The following is a 24678-nucleotide window of genomic DNA, read 5'->3' as shown; positions in this document are numbered from 1 at the left end:
GCCCCTTTCAGGCCTCCCCTCTCCAGGTAGGGAAGCAGAGCCCAGAAGGGGCCCTCTAGGCTCAGCATCGTGGTTCCTTTGGAGCTCTCCAAGGTCCTGCAAACGGCCCTGCTAGCAACCCGGACAGGACATTTTAAAACTCCTTTTTTTAACACACCTTTGGAAGTCCCTCGGAATTCTTGAGGATCTCCATGAAGCAGCGGTAGATTAAATCCCAACAGTCTTTCATATGTGGCTCAAATATAATGGTGGGGTCCTCCACGTCCAGTTTGAGGACCAGTATTTGTGGTATAAAGAATTGCATTTCATGATAGATTTCTCCAAAGTCATTTCCATTCTCAAGACAAAGAAGAAAAGAAAACTGCATAAGGATTGCACGTGAGTAACTGTCAACAGCCAACTCAAAATACTGGAATAAGTGAAGAAAGAGCTGATCAGAAGAAAGCACTACCTATACTGTGATAAGGTTAACCAAGAATCCCTGGTGCTCCTTCTCTGCCTTTGATGCTCTCTGAAGCTGTCCGGACATGGCAGCGACCAGAAATGGAATTAGAGCAGGCTTCCTCACCAGATGAGAAGCCCACCATAGGCCTTAGCATTAACCAGTACCAGGGGAGTCTGCGCACCCTGAGGGAACTTGTCAAACCATACCCCAGGTCAATAAACCATGAAGGGAATCAGAAGAATCAGGGAAGCCAACATGCCCCAACTGGATTCACCCTCTTGAGAGCAGAGGAACATGAGAACAGCCCTGCTGGATCAGGCCCAAGGCCTCAGACCAAGACAGACCCTTGGGCCTTCTAGCTCAGTGTTGCCTGCACTGAAGGGCAGCGGTTTTCCAAAGTTCCAGGCAGGAGCCTTTCCCAGCCCTACCTGGAGATGCTGCCACCAGGGATTGAACCTGGGGCCTTCTGCATGCAAAGCAGATGCTCCCCCACTGAGATGGCCGCATCCTCATCCTGCTATCTCTGTCATAGCCACACATACCTCAAGCTATATCAGCGTATAGATTATGGCATCGACATCACACTGCAAACCCACGGAACGTGCTTGGCTCTGCCTACCTCATGTATCTTGAAAAAAGATAGGAGGTCTTCCAATGAATTGATGACCATCTCCCGTAGCTGTAATGACATGAGCATTGCTACCGAAGCAAAATATTCCTCTATTGGCTGGGAAGAGTCCAAGTCACTCTGGGGAGCGAAATGAAGCCACTTTTCCTTCTGATCAATAAAGAGCTCAGCACATGTGGGAATCCACCTGTAACATATAGATGAGGCTGGGGTTTTGGTTTTGGTTTTGTTACCTTATGGAAATATTATTTACATGTATGGCCCTGCCACAAAATGTTGCAGTATATCCCTGATGTGCAGGTTTTAGCCTATGGCTGAGTGTGATGGGGAAAAGGAAGGTAGCAACCAAGGTGGGAGTTCCTCTTCTAACGTGGGCCTGACTTCATGTGCCAATTTTATTTTCCCATTTGTTTGGTTGGGGGCTGGGCACGGGCGCTCAGTCCCAGCTCCTTTTCATCCAGCCCTAAAGCTCCAAGAGTTCATGTTAAGGAGGAGGATTCTGGAGTTTTGGTAAACTGCTTCAGGGTGGGCTAAGGCCTGTTTCTCTTGTTCAGTCTCATTGTGCTTATCTGGACCTCCAGAGGGCCCCCATAAAGCTGGGGAGTGGTGAGGAAATCCCCTCAGAACTTGCCCACCAGCACCTGGGAGGGCAGAACTTCCTAACACCAAGAGATGAACGGTGTCAGACTTCTGCCCCTTCAGGGTTACCAAGCTAGTGAGGGAGCCAAAGAGTGTCAGCATGTTCTCCGGTGGAGACTATTTGACCGTTTTCCCCCTCAGAAGCAGAAGCAGACGCAGACTCCTTGAGGGAGTATTCTTCAAGCTGAGAAATGTCCCACTCTTTTTGCTCAAGCCCTCCCCACATTTAGGGTGGCTGTACAGTCACTGCCAAGTCCAGAATGTTGGGAACCAGTTCCAGTGAGCATGCAAACCCAACCCAGTCAAGTGCAAACAAGTGTCTTTCCTGAGCCACATCAATGTGAACAATAAAATGTTGATGCTGTAGGGGGCTACCCCCGTCTCACATCTGCTTCTACAATCGTCTCCTCTCCCCTGCTGTTGCAGTTTTTGATGAATTGTGTTGGTTTGAAATTTATTTAAATATTAAACAGCTGAGGCCCTAGAAACAGGGGGATGCAAAACCCATGGCTGGCACTAGCTTCAATCCATGCTGCTCAAAGCATTTTCTGCAAAGACTTTGAAATGAGCTGGGCTCTAGCAGGATTTGCTATGATCAAAGGCTGAAATGAATGGCTTCTTAAAAGACAAGGCTTGATTTTCTTTAAAACCCTCTTCTGTTCACACACAGGCTCATCTGTGCACAGGATAAAAACACACATTGATTTCCCCTATTTATCTAAGCAAATACATTCAAAGCCTTTCCACAAAGAAAACAAAATGATGCTAACATGAACTTGTGCCAGCAAAGGCAAGGGACTTGTTAAGTTTAACTGTCTGGGCTTCTTTCCAAGGAACCATGAAAAATGCAGGGCCAGTTCAGATTTTCTTTTCCAGCTGGTTCTGTTCCCATGTGATTAAGACGTGAACATACACATCTTCCCCCTCCAGCATGTCATTCCTTAATCATGCGGGGCTGCAGTTCATCTCAACGCCCCTTACACATGCTCCAAATAACACTCTGAAGTAGTATTTCGTATAAGGAATATGTGCAGAGAGGCGGTCTGGATGATTTTGTTGATAACTGACGTTCAGAAAGTAGGAGTGGGAGCAACTTTTTTGTTTGCCAGAGCTTTGGAAGCTCCAGTGGTTTGAGGAGACAGAGTCAGTCACAAAATGGCGGCATAAGGAGGCAGAACCAGTCACAAAATGGCGGCATAAGGAGGCAGAACCAGTCACAAAATGGCGGCATAGGGAGACAGAACCAGTCACCAAATGTCAAGACAGAGCCAGTCACAGAATGGACTGGACTTGAATTTACATTGCCAGAATAAGGGATTTAACAGCAAAACTCCTGAATTCTGGGAGAATTTTACTGCAGGACAAGAGAGGAGCAAGAGGTGCTGTTTTGTGAGGGAAGAAACTGAAGAGAAATTAATGGGAGAGGAGGTAAAAGCAACCTTGAGCACTCCAAGAGGGAGAGAGATTAAAAATGGCATGGCCAATCAGATTTGTAGTATTGGTTCGAAGTGAAGGGCATGAGAAGCAGGCCACATGCCCCAAAGCGACCTCAGACTAGTCTGGGAACTACCATTTCCTCCTAAGCTACTTAATGCCCACCCTGAGTTAAGGCACATTGACCTGTTCTGAAGAATATCACGAGCTTCCAGGCAGTGTCTGTGGATCAAATCTTCAAATTCGCCAGGCAGTAATGGCAAGTCACCTGCAAGGATGTCCTTGGTGCGAACAAACCTCAGTCCACTAAACCTGTGGGAGGAAAAAAGGACATGGCTGTGATGATCCTCATCAAAAATAAAAGGTGTAAGCTCTTGTAAAAACATTAAACTATGATGTTTCCTGATCATACTTTCCTGTCTTTAAAATATGAGATGAATGTTTACTAGGGCTGTGTGGTCATGTTGGTCCGAGAGGCATGTTGGGCCCGATATCCCCTCTGCTGGGCATTATTGGAAAGAGTTCCGTCACAACAGGAGGGACCCATGACAGCCGGAACTCCAACAAAAATCTCCGATGTTGTGGCAGAACTCTGTTGGAGTTCCGAATGCCTATCGGACCCAAGTTCAATGGCCAGCACAGCACCTCTCAACAGAGTCGGGTTTTGTATTTCAATAACATCCTGACATTATCTGTGTCCTCTGTTTTGCCATGGTTGGGACACAGACACCAGAGGACAATACTACTGCATGCGGAAGGTCCCAGGTTCAGTCCCTGCAGCATCTCTAGGTAGGGTTGGGAAAGAAGACTCCTGCTGGGAACCTTGAGTCAGTGTAGACCAAGGCTGCACAACACCAGCCCTCCAGCTGTTTTTGGACGACAACTCCCATCATCCCTAGCCACAGTCATCAATAGTCATGGATGATGGGAACTATAGTACAACATCTGTAGAAGGGCCGAAGTGGTGCAGCTCTGGTGTAGTAGGCAATCCTGAGCCAGATGGACCAATGGTCCGACTCGGCAGAAGGCAGCTTCCCAAGCTCCTATGAAAGATGGAGCTTCACCTCTTGGTTGCAACATAAAATGACACATCTGGTCATTTGGACTAAATGCAATTGTAGTACCAGTGCCTGACGTGAAAATATATTGTGGGTGCTAGCACAGCAGAGATGTTACCGGTAAGGTGACTTACTCTGAAAACCAAATTTCTTGCAAAGTAAGCATCATGGGATTCACCGTGAAGAGGTGACTTTCATTCCAGGCTCTCGCTTCTTGGTAGATCTGGTGCCAGGGGACTGGTGCACGGATCACTCTTTTTGGGAAAGGCCGTGGGAGGCTGTGTATAAAGAGTCTTTTTCTCTCCTCTGGATCCTTCAAGATGTAATCAACTACAATAAAGTCACACAGTGTTGAACAACAAAGATAAAGGGGGAAACGGTCAAAACCTACGCTGGAAAACACCAGTTGAGTGTACAGTGTTAGCGGCATATGTGCAACAGCCACTCTGTGGCAAGGGGTTCAGAGTCCAGGATTTTGTTTTTAAATAGTGCCTTTCTAGTCCTCAGTATTCCAAGAGATAACTTTTAAAATAATCCAGTGTTGATGATCATCCAGTCTTAAAATCATCCACTGATAAAGCCAGCAAGAGTGGAAGAGACAGGGAACAGTTTTCAGTGGTCAGGTCAGGCCACTGTCCCTTCTCACAAATTTTGGACCAATTCTTCTACCATGGATGGGATGGGATGGGATGGGATGTCATGTCCAGCAGCATATGCAGACCCAAGGCTGGGAACAACTGATCTAGAATATAGAATTCTAGAGTTCAATCTGCCATGAGTAACCCGCCCTTGGACTACACGACACAACCCCTAAAGCAGCGCTACACCTACGGAAGGACGCACTCATCCTCTTACCAATATCTTTCATGAGCCAGATGTGATAATCATTCTGAATCTCTTGGGTTAAACTTTTCAGCAGGTCCTCCAGGTTTGGGTTGATAAGAAAATGACTCGAGAGGTGCTTCAAAATGCTCTCCATCACTTCTTTGTCTTGTGGGGCCAGCATGTCTTTCCGGATGCCTCTATGAATGTAGTAACAATATCTCTAGAAACCCCAAAGCCAGGAGAAAGAATTAGCCTCATCAGTTAGTGTTGTGCAAGCACCAGAAGGCGAGGACCAAAACAGAGGCGAGACCCTCCATGCCACGTCTCATTTGGCACGAGCTCTGCTGGGTACATCCGTTCAATCTATTGCGATCTTTTTTCTTTTTTTCAGTTCAGTTGCTGGGTACATTCTTTGTAAGGTGCTATCAAGGCTAGAACAGAGAGTTCCCAGCCCTGTCAACAGCTTCCTGTATGGTGAACCATCAAGACAACAGGTTGGGACATTTCTTTAGACCAAGGCTTTGATCCTCCAGTTGCTGTTGGACCACAACTCCCATCATCCCTGACTATTGGCCTCTGTGGCTGAGGTTGATGGGAGCTGTAGTCTAACAACAGCTGGGGGGCTGGAGCTGCACAGCCCTGCCCTAGACAGTAAAGTGTTCCAGGAACTGGAGTGACTCCGCCCACTCAGCCTGGCCACTGGGGCTAGTCTCAAGAGGAAGGGCTATAAAGGGCTAATCCTGTTTAGATGGCAACTAATATAACAATGGGCATCCAAAAGGTTTTAAGTTCTGATCCACTCTTTTGGTTGTGCTTCCATTCTTTATCACATTCAGAGGCCACCACACACCTGTCTTCTGCAACATTCACATACAAACCAACTCAGATTGATACACAAAATATGTAGCTGTTCCCAGGGCCCAGCCCATGCTGGACAAGCTGCAACATACATAGGAACATAGGCAGCTGCCATATACTGAGTCAGACCCTTGGTTCATCTAGCTCAGTATTGTCTACACAGACTGGCAGCAGCCTCTCCAAGGCTGCAGGCAGGAGTCTCTCTCAGCCCTATCTTCGAGATGCTGCCAGAGAGGGAACCTGAAGCCGTCTGCTCTTCCCAGAGCAGCTCCATCCCCTTACAGTGCTCACACTTCTAGTCTCCCATTCATATGCAACCAGGGCAGATCCTGCTTAGCTATGCTTGCAACCACAAGACCAGCTCTCCTCTCTCCTCTTCTTGCACTTTTCAGTATCTATCATCACGATGGCTACTGCTCCTGCTGCTCCTGCTACCACTACACCTCTGTATAAAGAGCCTCTCCTTTCAAGCCATTATTCCAGGGGTTCTCAAACGTTGGCCCCAGATATTGTTGGACTACAACTCCCATCATCCCCAGCCACCATGGCTTTTGGCTATTGTGACCAGGGACAGTGGGAGTTGTAGTCCAACAAGATCTAGGGCACCCAAGTTTGAGAACCCTGCATCATTCATCTCAGAGAAGCTCAGTGCAGGGAGTGAAATGACCAGGGCTCACAATCTAAAAAGAAACATAAGAGAGACACCAGCAACAGTCACTGGAGGTCCTGTGCTGGGGGTGGATAGGGCCAATTACTCTCCCCCTGCTAAATAAAGAAAATCACCACGTTAAACATTTTAGATAGTTTTCGCAGCCGGTTGTCACTTATACTATCATGCACCTGCTGCAATCAGTTGCACTGGCCTTTTCAAACGCTGCTTTTTTGCACAACCTGACCAGGAATTCAGAAATCATGCTAAATGCTAAGTACAGTATGTGTGACTCGGTCTCTGTACAGCCGTGACGCTGAGGCCAACATTCAAAGGCAGGATAAAACTGGCTTCCAAAAGAGGCATCCGCAAAGGAGAGGAAGACAAAGCAAAGGGAGCTGGTAACAAAAAACAGATGCCAAATGGAATCTTCAAAGCCTCCAATGTGGTTAGAGTTGATATTTCTACATGGTGACTCGGCTCTGCGCTCTCCTCCCAAGCAGTCACAGCATTTCTCTCTTGGTATTTAAGAGAATGGCTTCTTCGTCATGAACCCCACCACCCACTGAGATCATTTGGAGAGGTCTGTCTGTATTTGCCACCGGCGCGTCTGGTGGCTACACAGGGATGGGCCTTCTCCACTGCTGTGCTGCCCTGAAGCTTTGGAATGCGCTCCCTGCTGAAATAAAAGCCTCCCCATCTTTGACAATTGTTTAACAAGTCTTTAAAGACACATCTGTTCACCCAGGCTGTTAATTAAATACTGTTTTAATAGTTTAAACATTGTTTTAAAACTTTAATTTGTTGTAATGTTTTAATTTTTTTGTTGTCATTTATTTTAACTAATGTTTTTAATTTTTTCAATTGTCATTTATTTTGTTTTGTTGTAAACCACCCAGACACATACGTTTTAGGCAGTATAAAAATATGTTTAAAAAATAAATATAAATAAATAAAAATAAAATAATAAATATTGTTATTCGAGTTGATTTCTCCATTTTCCATTACCAAATCCAACATAAAAGTTGTACAGATAGTAAACGACACTGAACCCCTCCTTCCCCTGGTATTTCCCCCCAACGATCCTTCCCCATTCAGAGCCACCATTTGCCATTTCCCCACCAATCCCGCCACCCAGAGCAGGGGCATCATTAGGGGTGGCCCATGGGGCTCAGACCCCCCAGTAAATGGTTCAGAGCCCTGAATCTCACCAGCCAGCCACCTCCTCCTCAAATGGGAGGGGGGAGCGATCTGTTTCTATTATCGTTTCTCACCTCCCACCTAATAGGTGTTCTGCTGGGGGCAAAACAGATGCTTCAGCCTGCCCACACCCCCTGAGCACTTGTCTCCTCTAGACAGTTTCCCTTTGGGCAGGAGTCAGACAGAATTATTCTGCGGGAGGCATGACTGAGTGTAATTATCAAAAGGGCCGCTGGGGGACCCAGAATGGTTAAGCATCTAGCCACACCGCCCCAAAGACTGTGACCACCACCCCACCCCGCAGCATTCACCCTCCATGACCCCTGACATAAACAACAAATATTTAAGGGGATATTCACATAAAGGGAAATAAAGAGAATGAGGAGAGAGAGAGAAAAGAGAAGAAAGAGGTATGTTTGAGTAGCCACCAGGTGGTGTCATCAGCTTTAATAAGGAGCAGACCAATCAAGTCCCAAACAGAAATTCACCCAAGATCTCCTCCAATTTATCCCTTTTCCCTGTTTGCTGCCTGCAGCTTTCCCTTTAGCTGCCTTGTCTGTTCAGTCAGCAATCAAGCTCTCTGAAGTAGAGAAATAGTACTGCAAATATTTGCATATTGCTTTTCAACAAAAGAAGTTTTCAGAGAGGTTTAAGTAGGCTACATTCCCACAATCCTGGCTAAAGCAATCAGGATCATTGAGCAGTTGTGAGGATGCAGATTTCCTGGGCAAATTAAACCAATGTAGTTAAACTGCGCTTAACCAGGTTAAAAAAAACTATTTATTTATTTTTACATTTATACATTGCTCTTCCTCTGAGGAGCCCAGAGCGGTGTACATGGTTATGTTTATCCTTGCAATAACCCCGTGGAGTAGGTTAGGCTGAAAGAGAAGTGACTGGTCCAGAGAAACCAAGTGAGTTTCGTGGCAAAGCAGAGATTACACCACAAACCATTATACTACAAACCATTACACCACACATTACACCACATTACTCAAACCATTACACCACACTGACTCTAATCCTGATTAAATGTGAGTTAACCACAGCACTTTGATGATGACGGCCCAGGAAATCAGAGTTCTCGCAACCAACTCCTTGGGACTTAGTGGTCCTGGTTAACTCTTTAACCAGGACCACCATAATTGTAAGAATGCAGCCTATGTAAAACATAAGGGAAAATGGTCCCCTGTCTCAAAAGTGCTCACATTCTAGAGAATGATTTGAAATATGCATTTTTAAAGGTTAAACCTACCTCTAGATCAGCACTTGTGGGTGGCAGTTCATATTTGTTTATCTCCTCCTCATGTTGGTACATCACAACAAATTGTTGTTCTGGAGTCAGAGGCTGGATATCAGAATAATGAATAACTTCTAATTCTGAGCGTGGAGGAGTCTGTAACACATCGACTTCTAAAATGGACACCTGAGGAACCACTGCAGCTCTGAAACGAAAGATGGGCAATATAATCTACACTGACTGGCAGCAGCTCTCCAAGGCAGGAGTCTCTCCCAGCCCTATTGGAGATGTTGCCAAGGACTGAACCTTCTGCAAGCAAAGCAGATGCTCTTACACTGAGCTACGACCTCACCCCCACATTTACATAGGAAGCTGCCTTATACCGAGTCAGACCATTGATCTATCTAGCTCAGGATTGTCTACACAGACTGGCAGCAGCTTCTCCAAGGTTGCAGGCAGGAGCCTCTCTCAGCCCTATCTTGGAGATGCTGCCAGGGTGGGAACTCGGAGCCTTCTTAGTGCAAGCAGGCAGATGCTCTTCCCAGAGTGGCCCCATCCCCTCAGGGGAATACAGTCATCGCTTGCCAAACACAGATTTACCAACCTGGTTTCGAGTATATGCGCATAGGAAATTGTGACAGGTCTTGCCAACTGCGACCTGAGTATCTGCAGTTAGCAAGGTTTTTCAGTGTTGGGGGGGGGGGGTTTCAGTGATTTTGCGGGATTCAGAGGTTCGATCTGCTCATTCCTCTTGGTGACCCTTGCTGACCTTGCTGTCCCTTGCCAATTTAAAGTGCCTCTGAGTGATTTGAGGTGGGGTTCAGAAATTTCCAGAGGTTCAATCTGTTCATTCTTCTTGGTGACTCTTGGTGATATTAAACGATTTTTTTGGTGATTTTTAAAGCATTTTTTGTATTCCCCCCTTTATTTGTAGCTCTTTTTGCAGCTGTGGTTCCCCTAACCCCGTTTCCCATAGACTTTAATGCCAACCGCGGATTTTCCAATGGCGAGGTTTTGTCAGAAGGGGAAGCCTGGCGGTTGGTGAGGGATGGCTGTATCTTGCAGCGCTCCCAGGCCTCCCGCAGGTATTTTCTTCTCCAGGAAAGGTGCACCAGATTGGAGCTTTCAGACTTGGCCAGCTACGACCAGACTGACAATGAGAGGTGAGCAAGAGGGAGCCACGGGACCTCTCTCACACAGGCTCAGATCCAGACTGGCTCCCAGACTCAGTGCAGGTCCCTGTTACAACTCAGTAGGCAAGGGAGCAAAACACTCTCTGTGGCGCAGACGTTCTCTGAAGCAGGAGGAAGGCTACAAGAACCACGGCGGCATTTGTGTGCAAGTGTTTGCAAAGGAGGACACCCCAAAGCGCAGAGACTTGCCATATGGTGAGTCCACCACCTGGCTTGGGATTTTTAAAAAGGGATCATTCTGCTATGTACAGCACCCATGGATTTTGTTTTGTTCATCAATTTCCCAGCACACTGACTGATTAGTGTTAAGTTCTGTTATTCTGGACATGCATCTATATGCATGTACAAGTGTATATTGTATTTACCTGAACCCAAGACTAGTTTTCCCCCAATTTATTTGATGTTAGGGTTGGGGGGGGGTCAAATTCAGGCTCCTCTTCCTTTTGGGTAAATAGTATATTTAACCCAATACCACCTAATGGTGCAGCAGGGAAATAACTTGCCTAGGGAGCAAGAGGTTACCGCCAGTTTGAATCCCCGCAGGTATGTTTCCCAGACAATGGGAAGCACTGATATCAGGCAGCAGCAATACAGGAAGGTGTTGAAAGGCATCATCTCATACTGCGCAGGAGGAGGCAATGGTCAACCCCTCCTGTGTTCTACCAAAGACAACCACGTGGCTCTGTGGTCACCAGGAGTCAACACCGACTCAATGGCACAACTTTACTTTACTTATATTTAACCCATGTTTTAAAAGGGGATCCCTTAAACTCAGGGTGGTCTTCTCTTCGAGTAAATACAGTATCTGGCAACAATCGATTGATAATACACAAAGGAAGTTCACAGGATTATCATGAGGGTGGGTCAGGTGTCCCACCCTGGATTAGGAGCTAAGTGAGCCCCTGTTTTGTGACAATGTGCGAGGGAAACAGCAAGGTTGGAAGGGGAGGAAGTGATGGGAGGGAGGTGCCCGATTGGATGGCGTTTCCTCCTAGCCCTGTGACCCAGCTCCTCTCTCCCAGGCAATCACTTCCTCCCCTTCCAGCCTTGCTTTCCCCCTCACACATGATCACAAAACGAGAGCATGCACAGCTCCCAATATGATAATAGTGCGAAGTGCCTTACAGACTTGTTTGGGCACTAGGATTCAGTTTGATCACTGAGTCCATCAAAACATGCAATCTACAGCTACATCAAAGGCTACCATTCAGATGCAGAAGATCCAGATTGCTTTATGCTGTGCTGGTTGCTGCGAAGGACTCATTCCATCTGGGAACATCATCACACACATCACAGACGCAGTGCAGTGTTATCAGAACATTGATAGTTGAGCGGCTTTGTTCTGTTGCCAGCCCCAACACAGCCTCACACAGCTCCTTGTGCTCTTGTGGTACCTCAGCACTTCCCTGACTTTATGTGCTGCACCACACCCCACGATCTCACTCACCCAGCCACTTCATATATATCTGCTACTTCCCACCGCCCACTAATAATACATGTGGGGAACAGCTTGTCCCAACAGCTTGTCATGACATCTCCTTGCGAGTGAGAAGAAGGGACTTCATTACTATTGCTCAGTGGTGGAGCATCTGCTTTGCACGTAGAAGGTCCCAGGTTCCTTCCCTGGCAGCATCTCCAGGTAGGGCTGGGAAAGACTCCTGCCTGGAACCTGGGAGAGCTGCTGCCAATCAGTGGAGACAATCCTAAGCTGGACCAAAAGGCCATAGGAATGAATGGAATTTGCCAATGGCCATTGGCCATTGCATTTCAGGGGGCATTTCCTGTCATTCCTTTTAGGGTGAGGCTGTAAACCAGTGGCAGGGCATCTGCTTGGCATGCAGAATGTCCCAGGTTCACTCCCTGGCAGCATCTCCAGGTAGTTATCCAGACAGGGCTTCATGCTGCGAGGTATCCAAAAAGGTTTGCAGCAGATTTGCAGCCATTTAAGTTGGGTGATTACATGGATCATTCACGTAGAGTTGTTTCCTCTCTGCATTTTTTCCCCTGTGTGCGTTCCCACAGCTTGCTCTGGGTTTTTTCTCCAACCAATCACATCCCAGGAGGAGCTGAGAGACACCTCCCATATTATTATTATTATTATTATTATTATTTTAGTTTGACAGTCGGTGTTCTGCAAGATTGACTAGTCAAAACAACAGAATGCGCTTAAGCCAAACCTGCCGAATCTGACCCAAATCTTTGTTCATTTTTATGAGCTTGCCTTTGTGACGGCCTTCATCCCCTCATGTTCCCCACCCCACCCCATTTAAGAAGCCATCGAAGTTTACAGTAGAAATCACTGCTTTTTCTCTGTGATGAATAAAAATGCAGCCTCATGGAATCAGCTCAGACACAAAGGGCACAGGTGACGCCGAACCTGTAGTCTCCATTGTTAAGCTTCCAGGCATCCTCCAGCAACTTCTGCATATGGAAAGCCTGGTAAAGGGGAGTGAATGTTTCCAAAAGGTAACAAACTTTTCTTACGTCAAGAAACAGGCCTGCAGAGTAGGGTTGGCTTTCCCTTGCATCCGTGCCCATGCGATTCTCCACTGAGACGAGTGACACAGAGAGCAGAATCTCCAGCACAATAAAGGTTTACTCATAACCAAAAAAGTAACCAAGGACAGTTTTGTAACCTGCATTTGAACACTTGTGACAGGATTTGTGGGGCTGAAGTTTGTTTATGGACTGAAAATGTTGGGAGGCTGGGTTTGGGAGCAGGCAGGCAAGGAGTAACGCCTCCTCTTCTGATCCCCAGCAAAAACCCCTCCCAAGCTGCAGGCTCTTTCTGAAGCTGACCGGCGCAGCTTGAGGTTAAAAAACAAAACAGAACATGAAAGTGCGAGTTCTGAAAAAAGCCGAATTATTGTCAGTGGCCCCTTCACACATCACGGGATAAGCGTCGGGGCATACCAGAAAGCGTGGGTTTTTTCCAAAAACGCCACCGCAAACATTCTAGCTTAGCCTGAATTATGTCCGGGGTAAAACTGGACATAATTTGGGCTAAGCTAGTATGTGCAGCAGTAATTCAGGGAAAAGCAGGATCATGTGTGAGCTGGTCCCTGACAGGTAAATAGGTAAATCCAGCTGATATGTGGACTCACACCCTGCATTCCAGAGGAGATGCAGACTAAAAGCCATGTGTGTAAAAGGCCCAGGTAGGGCTGACAGAGACTCCTGCCTGGAACCTTGGAGAGCTGCTGCCAGCCAGTGTAGGCAATACTGAGCAAGATGGACCAAGGGTCTGACTCAGTATGAGGCAGTTTCCTCAGTAACCTAGGAGCACACATCATGATATTCCACATTAACATTCAGTCTACATTGATGACCCTGTTACCCCCAACCCAGGCTGTAAAATAAAATAAAAATAATAATAATAATTAAAAAACCTCTGCGATCAGCAGTTGTGTGACTTGACTGTAAGTCACGTGAAACTTACTGCACCCTTGCTTCTTCCCCATATGTAGGAGAGCAAACTGGGCCAGTGCAGAAATGGCACCCAATCAGGTTGTTTGGCCTGTTTAGCACTTAGCATGTTCAATGTTAACATTGAGATCACACACACTGGTTTCAACCCACCTTATTTCTGATGCCCCCCTCCCACCTCTCTCTCTCTCTCTCTCACACACCCACACCCACACAGAGTTGCCTTATTCTAAGTCAGACCTTGGCCCATCAAGCTCAGTACTGTCTTCATGGGCATTACCACCACTGGATGAGTGCATGCATTGAACATGGGGCGCCCAGGGCTACGGAGGGCCAAGCTTTGTGCCCACCCCCAGCTGCGCTCACTCCAACTCCACACCAGCTGGCAAATGTCCACGCGCCACAGAATCACTTGAGGAATCCACAAGCCAATCCCCATTTGAAGGGGTCTTTTCTGCCATGCTGACCCCACAACCCCAAACGGCACCGCGCATGCACTTTGGCCAGCTAAGGGGCAGCCATGCGGGACGCCAGGCAGCCATGGGAAAGCAAGAAAAACCAGGATGGTGGCGAGAAACAACAGGAAGAAGAAGTGAGCAGGGTGGGGGCCAGCACGCTCAGGACTTGGCACCGGGGCTGCCTGCAACCTGGTCACACCACTGATTGTTTTCACTAACTGGCAGCCACTCTCCGGGGGTCTCAGGCAGGCAGGAGTCTTTCCCAGTTCTGTGCAGAGACGCCAAGGCCTGAACCTGGGACCTTTGGCAAGCCAAGCAGGTGCTGTGCCATGGAGCGGTCACACCTGCCCTTGATCTGCTCTGTAAAATAATAATGTGTGTCATCGTGATCACATTTGTCCAGCAACCAGGCTAGAAGCCGCACTTGCTGTCTGGACTTCTGTTTTTTTGCCAGAAAATCTTCAGGGCAGGGATGACCATGCAAAACTCTGCCTGCAGCACACAGCAAACACATGGACCGCTGACAACTGCACAATACCTGTCAGGTTCACCAGTGCTTCTTGGCGAGAGTTTCAGCTTCTTCTCAGAAGGTGCATATTCTTTTGGAGCTATGAGACCTTGTCAAGGAAGAACACCTTCAAAAAGGCCTGATCTTAACTACTGCAAAAACTGGAGACCAGAGAAGACAGCCGGGATACTTGGGCTCATTTCTGAGTTTTAACTTTAGGATTTGCCCTTTACATCCTCAGTGAATTGGTAATGTGTACCAAAATGGTGCAGGTGTCAAAAACTCCTAACTGGCCTAATTCATGTTAATGGCACCTTGCACGTTTGTATGCTGATTGATCTGCATTTTTGTCTTCTCTGCTGCTCCTTTCCTGCTGTGCTGATTCATGTGCTTTTGTTTCATTGATTGCTACCGTGCATTTATTCAGTGATTGAAACTGAACATTCATAATGAATTTGAAATGTGCTTATGAGAACATAAACACAAGAACACTAAAAACACCTAGTGTTCTTAGAACACTGAGAATTTTGGATCAGGCCAAAGTTCTCTCTAGTCCAGCATCCTGTTTCCCAGTGTGACTAGCCAGATGACTCCATAGGAAACCCAGAGGAGGCTCTTATGCTTAACGGCAGTTCCAAGGAAGAGCTTGGCTTGTGCATCTTCTGGGAAAAGAGCCCCAGACATCAGGCTTTATCACGGGATTAAGAGGGGTGAAATATTGCGAGTTACGGGACAGACTGGATATTTCAAATTTGTCCAAAAACCCAATGTAAAAAGTGGAATTTTTTACCCAGGACATAAATTGGGCTAAGTTCCAATGTAAAATGAAAAACCTGAATCATGTATGGAGTGCTCCCCGACAGCTCACAGGGACTTCGATGTAAATCTGGGTGATATATGAATGCACACCTGCCCAGAGGTGTACCTAAATAATTTTGGAGCCTGGACCCCTGGACCTAAAGGCCTTTGGAGCGCCCTGCCACCCCCACCGCCAAAGTTAAGCATAATCCCCCTACAAACACACACACGCCGTGACATACTCAGCATTTTTAAGACAAGGTTCTTTAGGACACAAACAGCAACTGAACTCGCAAAAATGTAAGGATATAAAACAGGTATATTTATGCAAATATGCATTAGCAGTAACACTTCAACACTCAACAATATATTCCCATCCCACCCATTTCTTTTCTCCACTCCCCGCTCTGTCTCTACAGCAGAGGTCATGCTCGGTTGCCTCGTGCAAGCCACTGTCTCAGCTGGCCACCCAGTCCGGCCCTGGCTGGCAGCGTGACAGCCACAGCACCCTGGACAGACTAAAGAGGATTTGGGGGTCCCCAGGGGGTGTGGAGGCCCTGGCCCTGGGTCCAGAAGTCCAGGGATAAGAGCACGTCTGCACCTGCCCTTCCCAAGTAAAATCGCCATCTGGCAGGGCTCCAGGCAATGCAGCGAAGCAACTGGCTAATACGTTTTGAGTACCAGAAACGCCTCTACCTTGAATGCCCTCCCCGCTGCTACTGTCATGGGTTGAGTATACAACGCTTTGCTAGACAGACAGGCCTGCCAGATAAAAGAAAAGAAACGAAACCGCAGCACATTTAAGCATACAGGATACGTGGCGATTCTGCCCTCTGTTTTGCTTTTTTTGCCTTTGCAGCTGCCGCCATCATCTTCTGCAGATCTTTCAACTTCAGGTCACGGGCCGTCAGCGTGTAGTTGTTGGCAATGGAGTCGCTCGGGCTTCGGAAGTAGGGCTGCTCTTTAAACGGAGCGGCCAATGTCCAGGATGCTCTTTGCATCAGAGAGGGGAAATGGCTGCTCTTCTGGATCAGCTGAAATGGGGCGGGGGGGGGGGGGCAGTAATGACTTTAAACTGAGCTCTCTCTTGACTTCCTTAGCTAGAGCAAGGCAATGAAAACCACTTCATTTGGATTGTTCTCGTGATTCCTCTCCCATCATCACTCCTTTTTTCTTGTTTATTTTCTGTCCCCACCTTTTACTGATTTCCCATCATCCCACCACCTCCTCTTCATCTAGATGAAGGCAGAGAAAGAAGCTTGCACGTACCTGATACAGCTCAGAAGGCTCTACTACACTGGACTCTGGCAAAGGTGGTAACTCTGGTATTTGCTTGGAATGGCTCATGTTATAGATAGACTCATTCTGTACCTGAGAATAATTATTTTAAAAACCATGTTAGCAGAATGTTTACTCTATAAGATGAACCAGAGAAACCAATTATGTCTTGGTGCAGGTGCTGACCTATATATGGAAAAGCAAGATATTCTCAAAATTAGAACGTGTTTTAAAAAGGAAACTCATTTTTAAAACTGCCTCTCTTCCACTTTCTACAATACATTAAGGATATTCAGAATGAAGAGACACCTTGGAGTTGAAAAGATATTCTTAATGTTGGTTTTGACAAAGATGCCCTGGAACTAGGGCTTAAGAAAAGCCGGCGTGGTATCGTGGTTAGAATGCTGGACTAGGACCAAAGAGACCCGAGTTCAAAAACCCCTTCAGCCATGATGAAACTCACTAGGTGACTCTGGGCCAGTCACTTCTCTCTCAGCCTAACCTCTCACAGGATGGTTGTGAAGATAAACATAACCCTGTATACTACTATGGGCAGGATATACATGTAAAAATGAATACAAATAAGAAATGCCAACCCTCAATTCAGTTTCATTCACACCTGCACTACCTGGGGCTTGAAGGTCTGGAGAGGAGAGTAACAAACAATTTACACAACCAATTGGGAATTCAGCAGATTCCAGATCTGATTTTTCACACACCCATCCCATATCGCAATCCCCAATTCTCCTTCCACAGTTGTCTTCTTATCCGTTCACTCGTGTCCGACTCTCGGTCACTCTATGGATCACTGCACGCCATGCCGTTCTATCTCATACAGCTTCCTTTAATTCCACCATGGTCATTCCGGTGTCATTTTTAATAATATCCAGCCACTGAGTACAAGGCTGTCTCCTTCTCCCGCTGATCATTCCCAGCATAATTGTCTTTTCAAGTGAATCAGCTCGCATGACATGGCCAAAATATGTCAGTCTTTGTTTAGTAAAGCTGCTAAAAATGGATGATCTGTGCTATGGCTAAAATGAAGAGACCTGCTGAACCAGGCTCAAGACTGAGCTAGATGGAACAAGGGTCCGACTCAGGATGAGGAAACTTCCCATGTTCCAGGGGGTGGCTTCCAGGTGGTGTACCAGATGGGCACCAACCAGGTGACAAGATGGCCCTGCCCTCAGAGCAATCCTCCGGGACTAGAGTTGCCACACACCCCAGGAGTTTAAGTTTCACCCAGATTTCAAGCATCTCACCCAGGTTGCTTAGCCCACCCAGATTTGCCTGGATTTCAGCTTTCTTTTTTTAAAAGAGCGAAGCTCTAGCCCTTGTAGAAGCAGAGTTATGGAGCAAAACATGCAGTCATCATTCTGCTCAAAAATTAGTTTCACAATTTACATAATATGCAAATTAGGCACAGGATTTGGAAAGCCAGAATATGGCAACCCTATTCGGGACCGATCTGACCTTTGTGTGCTTGGCAAAGAGCACCTTTCCTCTTATTCCATGCAAAACATACAAGGAGGCTGCTGGGGACCTTTCCCCCTCCCCGCCAGCCCTGTGCCACTTTCAGTGTTTGCAAGGATCCATTTTGAAAAAGGGCTGGCTGGCCCCCACTATGGGCACACAGCAATCCCTTGGCCTCCCTCTATGGAATGTTTTTGGTTGAAGAGCCAGTGGGATGAGGCTACCATCTGCGGGCTTATCATGGAAGACCTCTAATCCTCCAACATGTAACGATACCGCAGCACTATGGGACCTTGGTTGGTCTTGAAGAGCTGAGCTGCCCAGTGTAGTGTTGGCCGAGCGCCATCTCTCTTGGGAGAAGAGTGGAGCCCAAAGGGGGCCACATCTCACACGGAGCACAACATGTTGTGTTCATGAAGAAAGGTAAAGGTAAAGTAGAGTCGGTGTCGACTCCAGGTGACCACAGAGCCCTGTGATTGTCTTTGGTGGAATACAGGAGGGGTTTACCATTGCCTCCTCCCGCACAATATGAGATGATGCCTTTCAGCACCTTCCTATATCGCTGCTGATGCCCGATATGGGGGTTTCCCATAGTCTGGGGAACATACCAGCAAGGATTTGAACCGGCAACCTCTGGCTTGCTAGTCAAATCATTTCCCTGCTGAGCCTGGTGCTAAAGCATTCATAGAGAACCTGATTCTGGGGTCAGGGTAGATAGCAGAGCAGCTTCCTTGAAAGTCAGCCCCCGACAGAAATGTTTGTCCAAACACACAGCACAGGGCCTAACCATCTAACGCTGTGCTGATCTGGGGCTGGATGGGGCCTCAGCTCCGTAGCAGAGCATCTGCTTTGACAGCAAAAGGTCCCAGGTTCAATCCCTGGCAGCAAGTCCAGGTAGGGCTGGGTGGAAAAGACTCCTGCCGGAAACCTGGGAGAAGTCTCTGCCTGTCAATGTAGACAGTACTGAGCTAGAAAGACCAATGGTCTGACTCGGTATATGGCAGCTTCCTAAGTTCAGGATTTACAGGAATGTACATTTTCTGTCATCAGAGTTCTTTTCTTAGAAAAGTGGCAGGCCATCCATGCCTGCACAAATCCCAAGGAGCACTTAAATCAGAGTTTAGACACAGAAATCCCTGGAGGTTTTTCAGATCTGGCTTTTAGTTCACATCTCTTGTGGAATGGAGGGGGTGCATTCACATATCTGCCACATTTACCCCGAAGTCCCTGCAAGCTGTCAGGGAGCACTTCATACACAATTCGGGTTTTTCATTGTGCATTAGAGTATCGCCTGATTTATATCCAGGGTTTTAAAAATCCACTTTTTGCATTTGGTGGGGGGGGGGGCAACTTCGAACTCGCAGTAAAGCCTTGCATTAAGCCATGGTAAAGCCTGCTACCTGGGAAAGCTCCTGGAGAAGCAAGCCAGTGGGTGAGTAAAAGATAGGTTCCTATGTGCATTTCATTTCCCATGAACTGAAATGAAATTGAAATCCTAAACAGACTTTACACTAAAATCAGAGGTTTTCCAGTAAAATATATTTAGGAAAGTGGTGTGAAAGAAGCCTAGTTCCTCCTGCTTTCGTTCTACACTTTAGTTTTTCAAGTAGGAAAAAACAGGGCATTTGGGAATTAATCAATATGCAAGGGGACAGGTACTATTAAAAAGTAATACATATGAAGCTGCACATTCCTCCCGCACACGTACAACAAAAACCTATTCCCCAAACTAATTATTTCCAGCTTATTAGACGTGAGTCATTTTTTAAAGTCAGCCTGCTCCACCAAGGCTCAAGTCCTGCTTGTGGGTAACACCAGGAGGCTAGGATCCTTTTCAGCAGAAAAGGAGGGGCCTCACGCAAGGCTTTCAACCCCCACGGAGAATACGGAATCCCAAGGCCCACAAACAATGCCCCCCCCCACACACACACACACTTACCCTCACAATCGGGGCACAAGATCTGGGCTTCATGATGTACTTTCCCTTGTCTCCGATTGTTATTAACTGCTTCAAATGTACCAATTCAATTAATATTCTTCTTCCAATAAATTCTTGGCTCAGACTTTTGCTGTAACCACCTGGAAGCACACTGGTTGAGGGAGATCATTGCAGGAGGACTCACATTCAATCTCAAATCCCACAGAGCTGGTTTCTAGATTCAACATCTCTCAAGCCCTCCAGTTTCAAAGAAATGGTTTCCCCAGCTCTGTTCTGTGTATGCTCACTGCCCATGCCAGTTTCATGCCCTCATATCCCAGGTACAGCTTCTCCCCAGGCTGGTTTCACTTGCCAAAATTCTGCCCAAAGCAGCCATTTGCTTGTTCCTCTCTCAAGCTTTTGTCACTAACTTCCTTCTTTTAAATCACCTCTGCCCCCAAACTCTACCCCAAATCACCGTGACACCCCACCCCCCGTGTTTGCTCCTACAAACTTACTTACTTCCCCTCTAAGTTCTCTTTCTCCTCCTAGCTTGTTGTCCTGTCAGATTTTGTCCCCATCTTCTTCCCCAACTCTTTCCTCTCAAATCTGACTTGTCACCCTTGCTGGATGGTTGCACCAAGTTCACAGACTTTTAGAGGGAGCAGAAAGTTAACACTACTCAAGTGTGTGAGAGCAAAGCAAACACAGTCCTATTTTGCTCCTTCCCTTCACCCTTACAAGCTGCAGAAAGGTGGGATGGGGAGGATTTCTACCTGTTGCTGCCCGAGTTACCTGTCTCGGAGCTTGATTGTTGCTCTGGGTTAAAAAAGAACTCCTATGTAGGACTTTACTTCTCAGCCTGGGTAACCAAAGCAACAGCATTATGGTTGCTAGGTAACTCAAGAAAGAAAGACTCCTCTCTGGTGCCACCAGCCCCACACCACTCCCCCCCCCATCCCGCCTTCCTCCACCCAGTTGGCCAGAGTTGACTGGAAGGCAACTCCTCCCAGGCTGGGTCTTGCTGGCTGATATTCTGAAGGGCAGCCTCCTCTAGCAACGGAAAGGTAGATTGATAATACGAGACGATGGATGATTAACTCAGGGCAGAGCCGAGACGCCTGACAGATCCAGCGGATGGGAAGCCAACCCAAACTTCTGGAAAGAAAAAGATTTAGCTGTGACTAGGTGCACTTAAGAGGCCCACAACACAAATATGAATAATAAATATTACTGGAACAATAAAGTGCAGGGCAAAGCACAGCCATTTGCTTTGCGAGGAGTGATTTAATATACGTTAAAGCAATTGCATGATACACGTATCAAGCACACAAGCATATGTGCACACATCTGTATAGGACATATATGTGTACTTCAGATGGCTGTGTGTGTTAGATGGGCATGAGCATGTGTGTACTGTATATATTTCCAAAAATGGGAGGGGGGTCCTGAAACCAGAACTGTGCATGCGTACTTGTGTATTTGTAACTGTAAAAGTTACTGTAATTGTAAAAGTTGTAACATCTTTTTTTCAGCTCAGTGAAAAAAGTCCTGCTTGTGTCTGCTGATATTTTTTATAGTGAGTGTGCTTGCTTTGGCTTTGCCCAGCTTTGCAGGGACTGGCTGGGCCCTGCCCGCAGGAGTCCCGCCCTGCTGGTGTGTCTCAGGGAAGTCCAACTCCAAGGAGGAGGAGTCAGTCTGCCTAGAGAGAGCTGGAGAGTCAGCCAACCACAGTTTCTACTCCCGGAGTAAGCCATAAGCAGCTGGAAGGTAGGTGAGGCTAATTAGAGCCTTGACTACCTTTTGGTTTGGTTGTGTAGTGGTGTTAACCTCTCTTTCCCCCTCCCTCCTTCTAAACCAGGCCCGTACCCCTTTGTTCAAATAAAACACCCTTTTGTTTTGTGTGTTTGCCTCCTACCCGGTCTGGAGAGCCCTCTCCAAAATGGCTGGGCCTCCTCCCTGCCACAGGTAGTTTGACTCAAGCCTTCTCTAGACATGCCAAAAGGGTGGACAGGACACCATTCTGCTGAACAGCTAGAGTTGCCATGCCTCCCGAAATTCTGGGTTTCACCCGGATTTTAAGCATCTGACCCAGATTGCTTAGCCCACCGAGACTTGCCCGGATTTCAGCTTTCATTTAATTAAATTTAAAAAAAACAAATTTTTTTTTAAGCAAGCTAAACTCTAGCCCTTGTAGAAGCGGAGTTATGGAGCAAAACGTGCAGTCACTCTTCTGCTCAAACATCATTTTCCAGCCAGTTTACATAATATGCAAATTAGGCACCCGGATCTGGAAAGCCAGAATAGGGCCACCCTATGTGCAGCGTCCTGAGAGCAGGTGGAAGCTCCACTCCAGCAATGACACACCGAGAAGGGACATCTTCCCTGCACTCTCCACGCTTATGGCATTGGTCTGAAGAGGCAAATGCTTTGAGCGCAATGGCAGCGGTTTCTGTGAGAAGAAGGCTGGGTCTCTCTAGGAAGCTAAAGTGTAAAATTAAAGTGCTGGGGGGTGGGGAGAAATAAATAAGAAGACTAGGACATCCTACCCATCCAATCCTGGAAGCAGCCACCACCATCACACTTACAGTGTGTGCCTCTTCAGACAAACGCCATCAGCATGGCAAGGGTCAGGTGGCAGCATGAGACCTCTCTGTGCTTGCAGGAAAATCTTGGGTTGGGTTTTTTGCCTGTCTGAAGAGGAGCTATAGTCCCACGTCAGACTGCTCTTCCTGTTAAGCAGCCTCTCCTTTGTAGACACACTTCCACACCTGCCAATTGAGGATAAACATTTCATTCAACCAATAAAGTGAGCTCCGATTCAGGACAGCTTGTGCTACAATAAAAAGCATTTAAAGATAAAGCAAAACAAAACAGGGTGTGATTGTGACTAATAACAACTCCTCAATAAACACGATTGGCAAAAATATACTACCAAAATAACAACATACACATGCAATTGACTGCCACTGTGAAACTGACATGTTGACGATGTACTGGTATAGCTAAGGAAACTTGTGTCTCAATTTGGAATCCTAAACAAAAATGCATATATAAACAATGATAGCACAGAACAGGCACCACAGTGAAGTCCTCAGAACAAGGAGGGTAGAAGAAATGAAGGCACAGGAACAAAGTCCAACAGTTGTGTTGGGTTTTGGGGGGGGGGGTTGAAAAGAAGCCATGAGTGAGTATGTTTGTCTTGCATGATGAGGGCCTTTTGCATGCATGTGCTCTGCCCGCCCCCCACTGAGACTTAACTTCTCCAGACCTGGGAGCTTGAAGGTGAATAACCAGAGTGTGCCTGTGGGGATGCTAACATTTTAAAAAGCACCCCCCACCATGCCTCCCCCAAAGGCAAAATAGGGGCTGGTTCCCTGCAGAAGCCCACAAGCAGAGCAGGCTGCCAACCCTGAGTGAAGCTAGTTCTTCACAAGACCACCAAGCCAGTAAAACCTCCCATCCTGGAGACTCCCAGCCCCAAGGGCAGCTCCTCCAAAGGGAGGCCAAGGTGGGGAGGAACTCCTGCCTCCTTGCTGCTGTGCCATTAGGAAAGGGACAGGCGCCTCACAGCAGCCCCAGAACCAGCTCTGACAGCCCGGAGAGAGACCTAGGTCCAAATGCCCATCCGGCCATGGAACTCCCTGGGTGCCTCTGGGCCACCTCCTCCCTCGCAGGGTTGTTGTGATGATCACCCTGGGTTTCTGGAAGGCAAAGTGGGATATTAAAAGGTTTAAAAATATAAATATATGATATACTCAATCTTGAATAATATATGATACAACACAGGCTTCTGGAAGGCAAAGCAGACTACTAATATAATATTATGGCTTCTGGATGGATACATGGATTTGTAGATAGTCTGGGCTTGTGGAAGGCAAAGTTACCAGATATGAATATATCATTCTGGATAGATGGATAGATAGATAGATAGATAGATAGATAGATAGATAGATAGATAGATAGATAGATAGATAGTCAAGTCACATGGGCTTCTGGAAGGCAAAGTGGGCTATTAATATAATGTAATATAATGACTTGAATGAGAGAGAGAGATGACAGGAGTGGGCTCTCCTATATCAGATGATATCCAGCCCAATTCCAGAGGAGGGTTGCTACCCCTGTTCACTGGGCAAAGAGGCACCTTTTAAACAATGGTGACAGGGGCGATTCTCTTGATTGAGCAGGGGGAGAGCAACTGGCCCTCTCCAGCCCCAGCACACCATTCCTCCAGTGACTGTGGCTGGTCTCTACCTTTCTGTTTCTCTTTTAGAGTGTGAGCCCTTTGGAGACAGGGGAGCCATCTTATGCCTCTATCATGTCTCTGTGTAAACTGCTTTGGAAACTTTTGTGGCAAAATAAATACTCCTTGTTGTTGCTGCCGCCTCGGGGTCTGTGGCGATAATGGAGCGGATGAGGGGGCTTCAGGGGAGGGGGGGAGGCAGCTCCATCCTCCTCCCTCTTTGCTCCATGGTGTCCTTTACTGGGGGGAGGGGGCTGCCGGAGGGGGTCACCACACACCACCACCCCCCCCCCCCCGCAGCTAGGCCCAAGTGCGGCGTCGCGTCGCCTCCCTCCCGGGCTGCTGCTGCTGCCGCCCCTGCTCCTCCTCCAGGCTCCAGCCGCAAGTCAAGGGAGGCCTCGGCTGCG

General features: G+C 47.2%; 1 protein-coding gene across 13 annotated transcripts in view; it reads right to left on the bottom strand.

Moving 5' to 3' along the window:
- DNAH3 (dynein axonemal heavy chain 3) overlaps positions 1–24678 on the bottom strand; it is a 112607-nt gene that overhangs the window by 81455 nt on the left and 6474 nt on the right. For 6 of the 13 annotated variants that reach the window (XR_008311995.1, XM_053276368.1, XM_053276372.1 and 3 more), the window contains exons 1-11: positions 22578–24562; positions 20050–21186; positions 16629–16730; positions 16177–16393; positions 14592–14661; positions 8992–9181; positions 5060–5249; positions 4339–4534; positions 3333–3458; positions 1065–1260; positions 158–337 (exon numbers count right to left, since the gene is read on the bottom strand). Coding sequence is in view for 12 of the 13 variants with exons in the window: in XM_053276368.1 (XP_053132343.1) it covers positions 158–337; positions 1065–1260; positions 3333–3458; positions 4339–4534; positions 5060–5249; positions 8992–9181; positions 14592–14661; positions 16177–16393; positions 16629–16730; positions 20050–20082 (1500 nt within the window). In the remaining variant the exon portion in view is untranslated. Of the gene's footprint in view, positions 1–157; positions 338–1064; positions 1261–3332; positions 3459–4338; positions 4535–5059; positions 5250–8991; positions 9182–14591; positions 14662–16176; positions 16394–16628; positions 16731–20049; positions 21187–22577; positions 24565–24678 lie in introns of those variants that run through there. The other 7 variants (XM_053276364.1, XM_053276366.1, XM_053276363.1 and 4 more) reach the window with 7 other exon arrangements.

This window comes from Hemicordylus capensis, chromosome 13 (assembly GCF_027244095.1).
Source record: "Hemicordylus capensis ecotype Gifberg chromosome 13, rHemCap1.1.pri, whole genome shotgun sequence".
Classification (NCBI taxonomy): domain Eukaryota; kingdom Metazoa; phylum Chordata; class Lepidosauria; order Squamata; family Cordylidae; genus Hemicordylus; species Hemicordylus capensis.
This window is presented reverse-complemented; position numbering and strand designations above follow the sequence as displayed.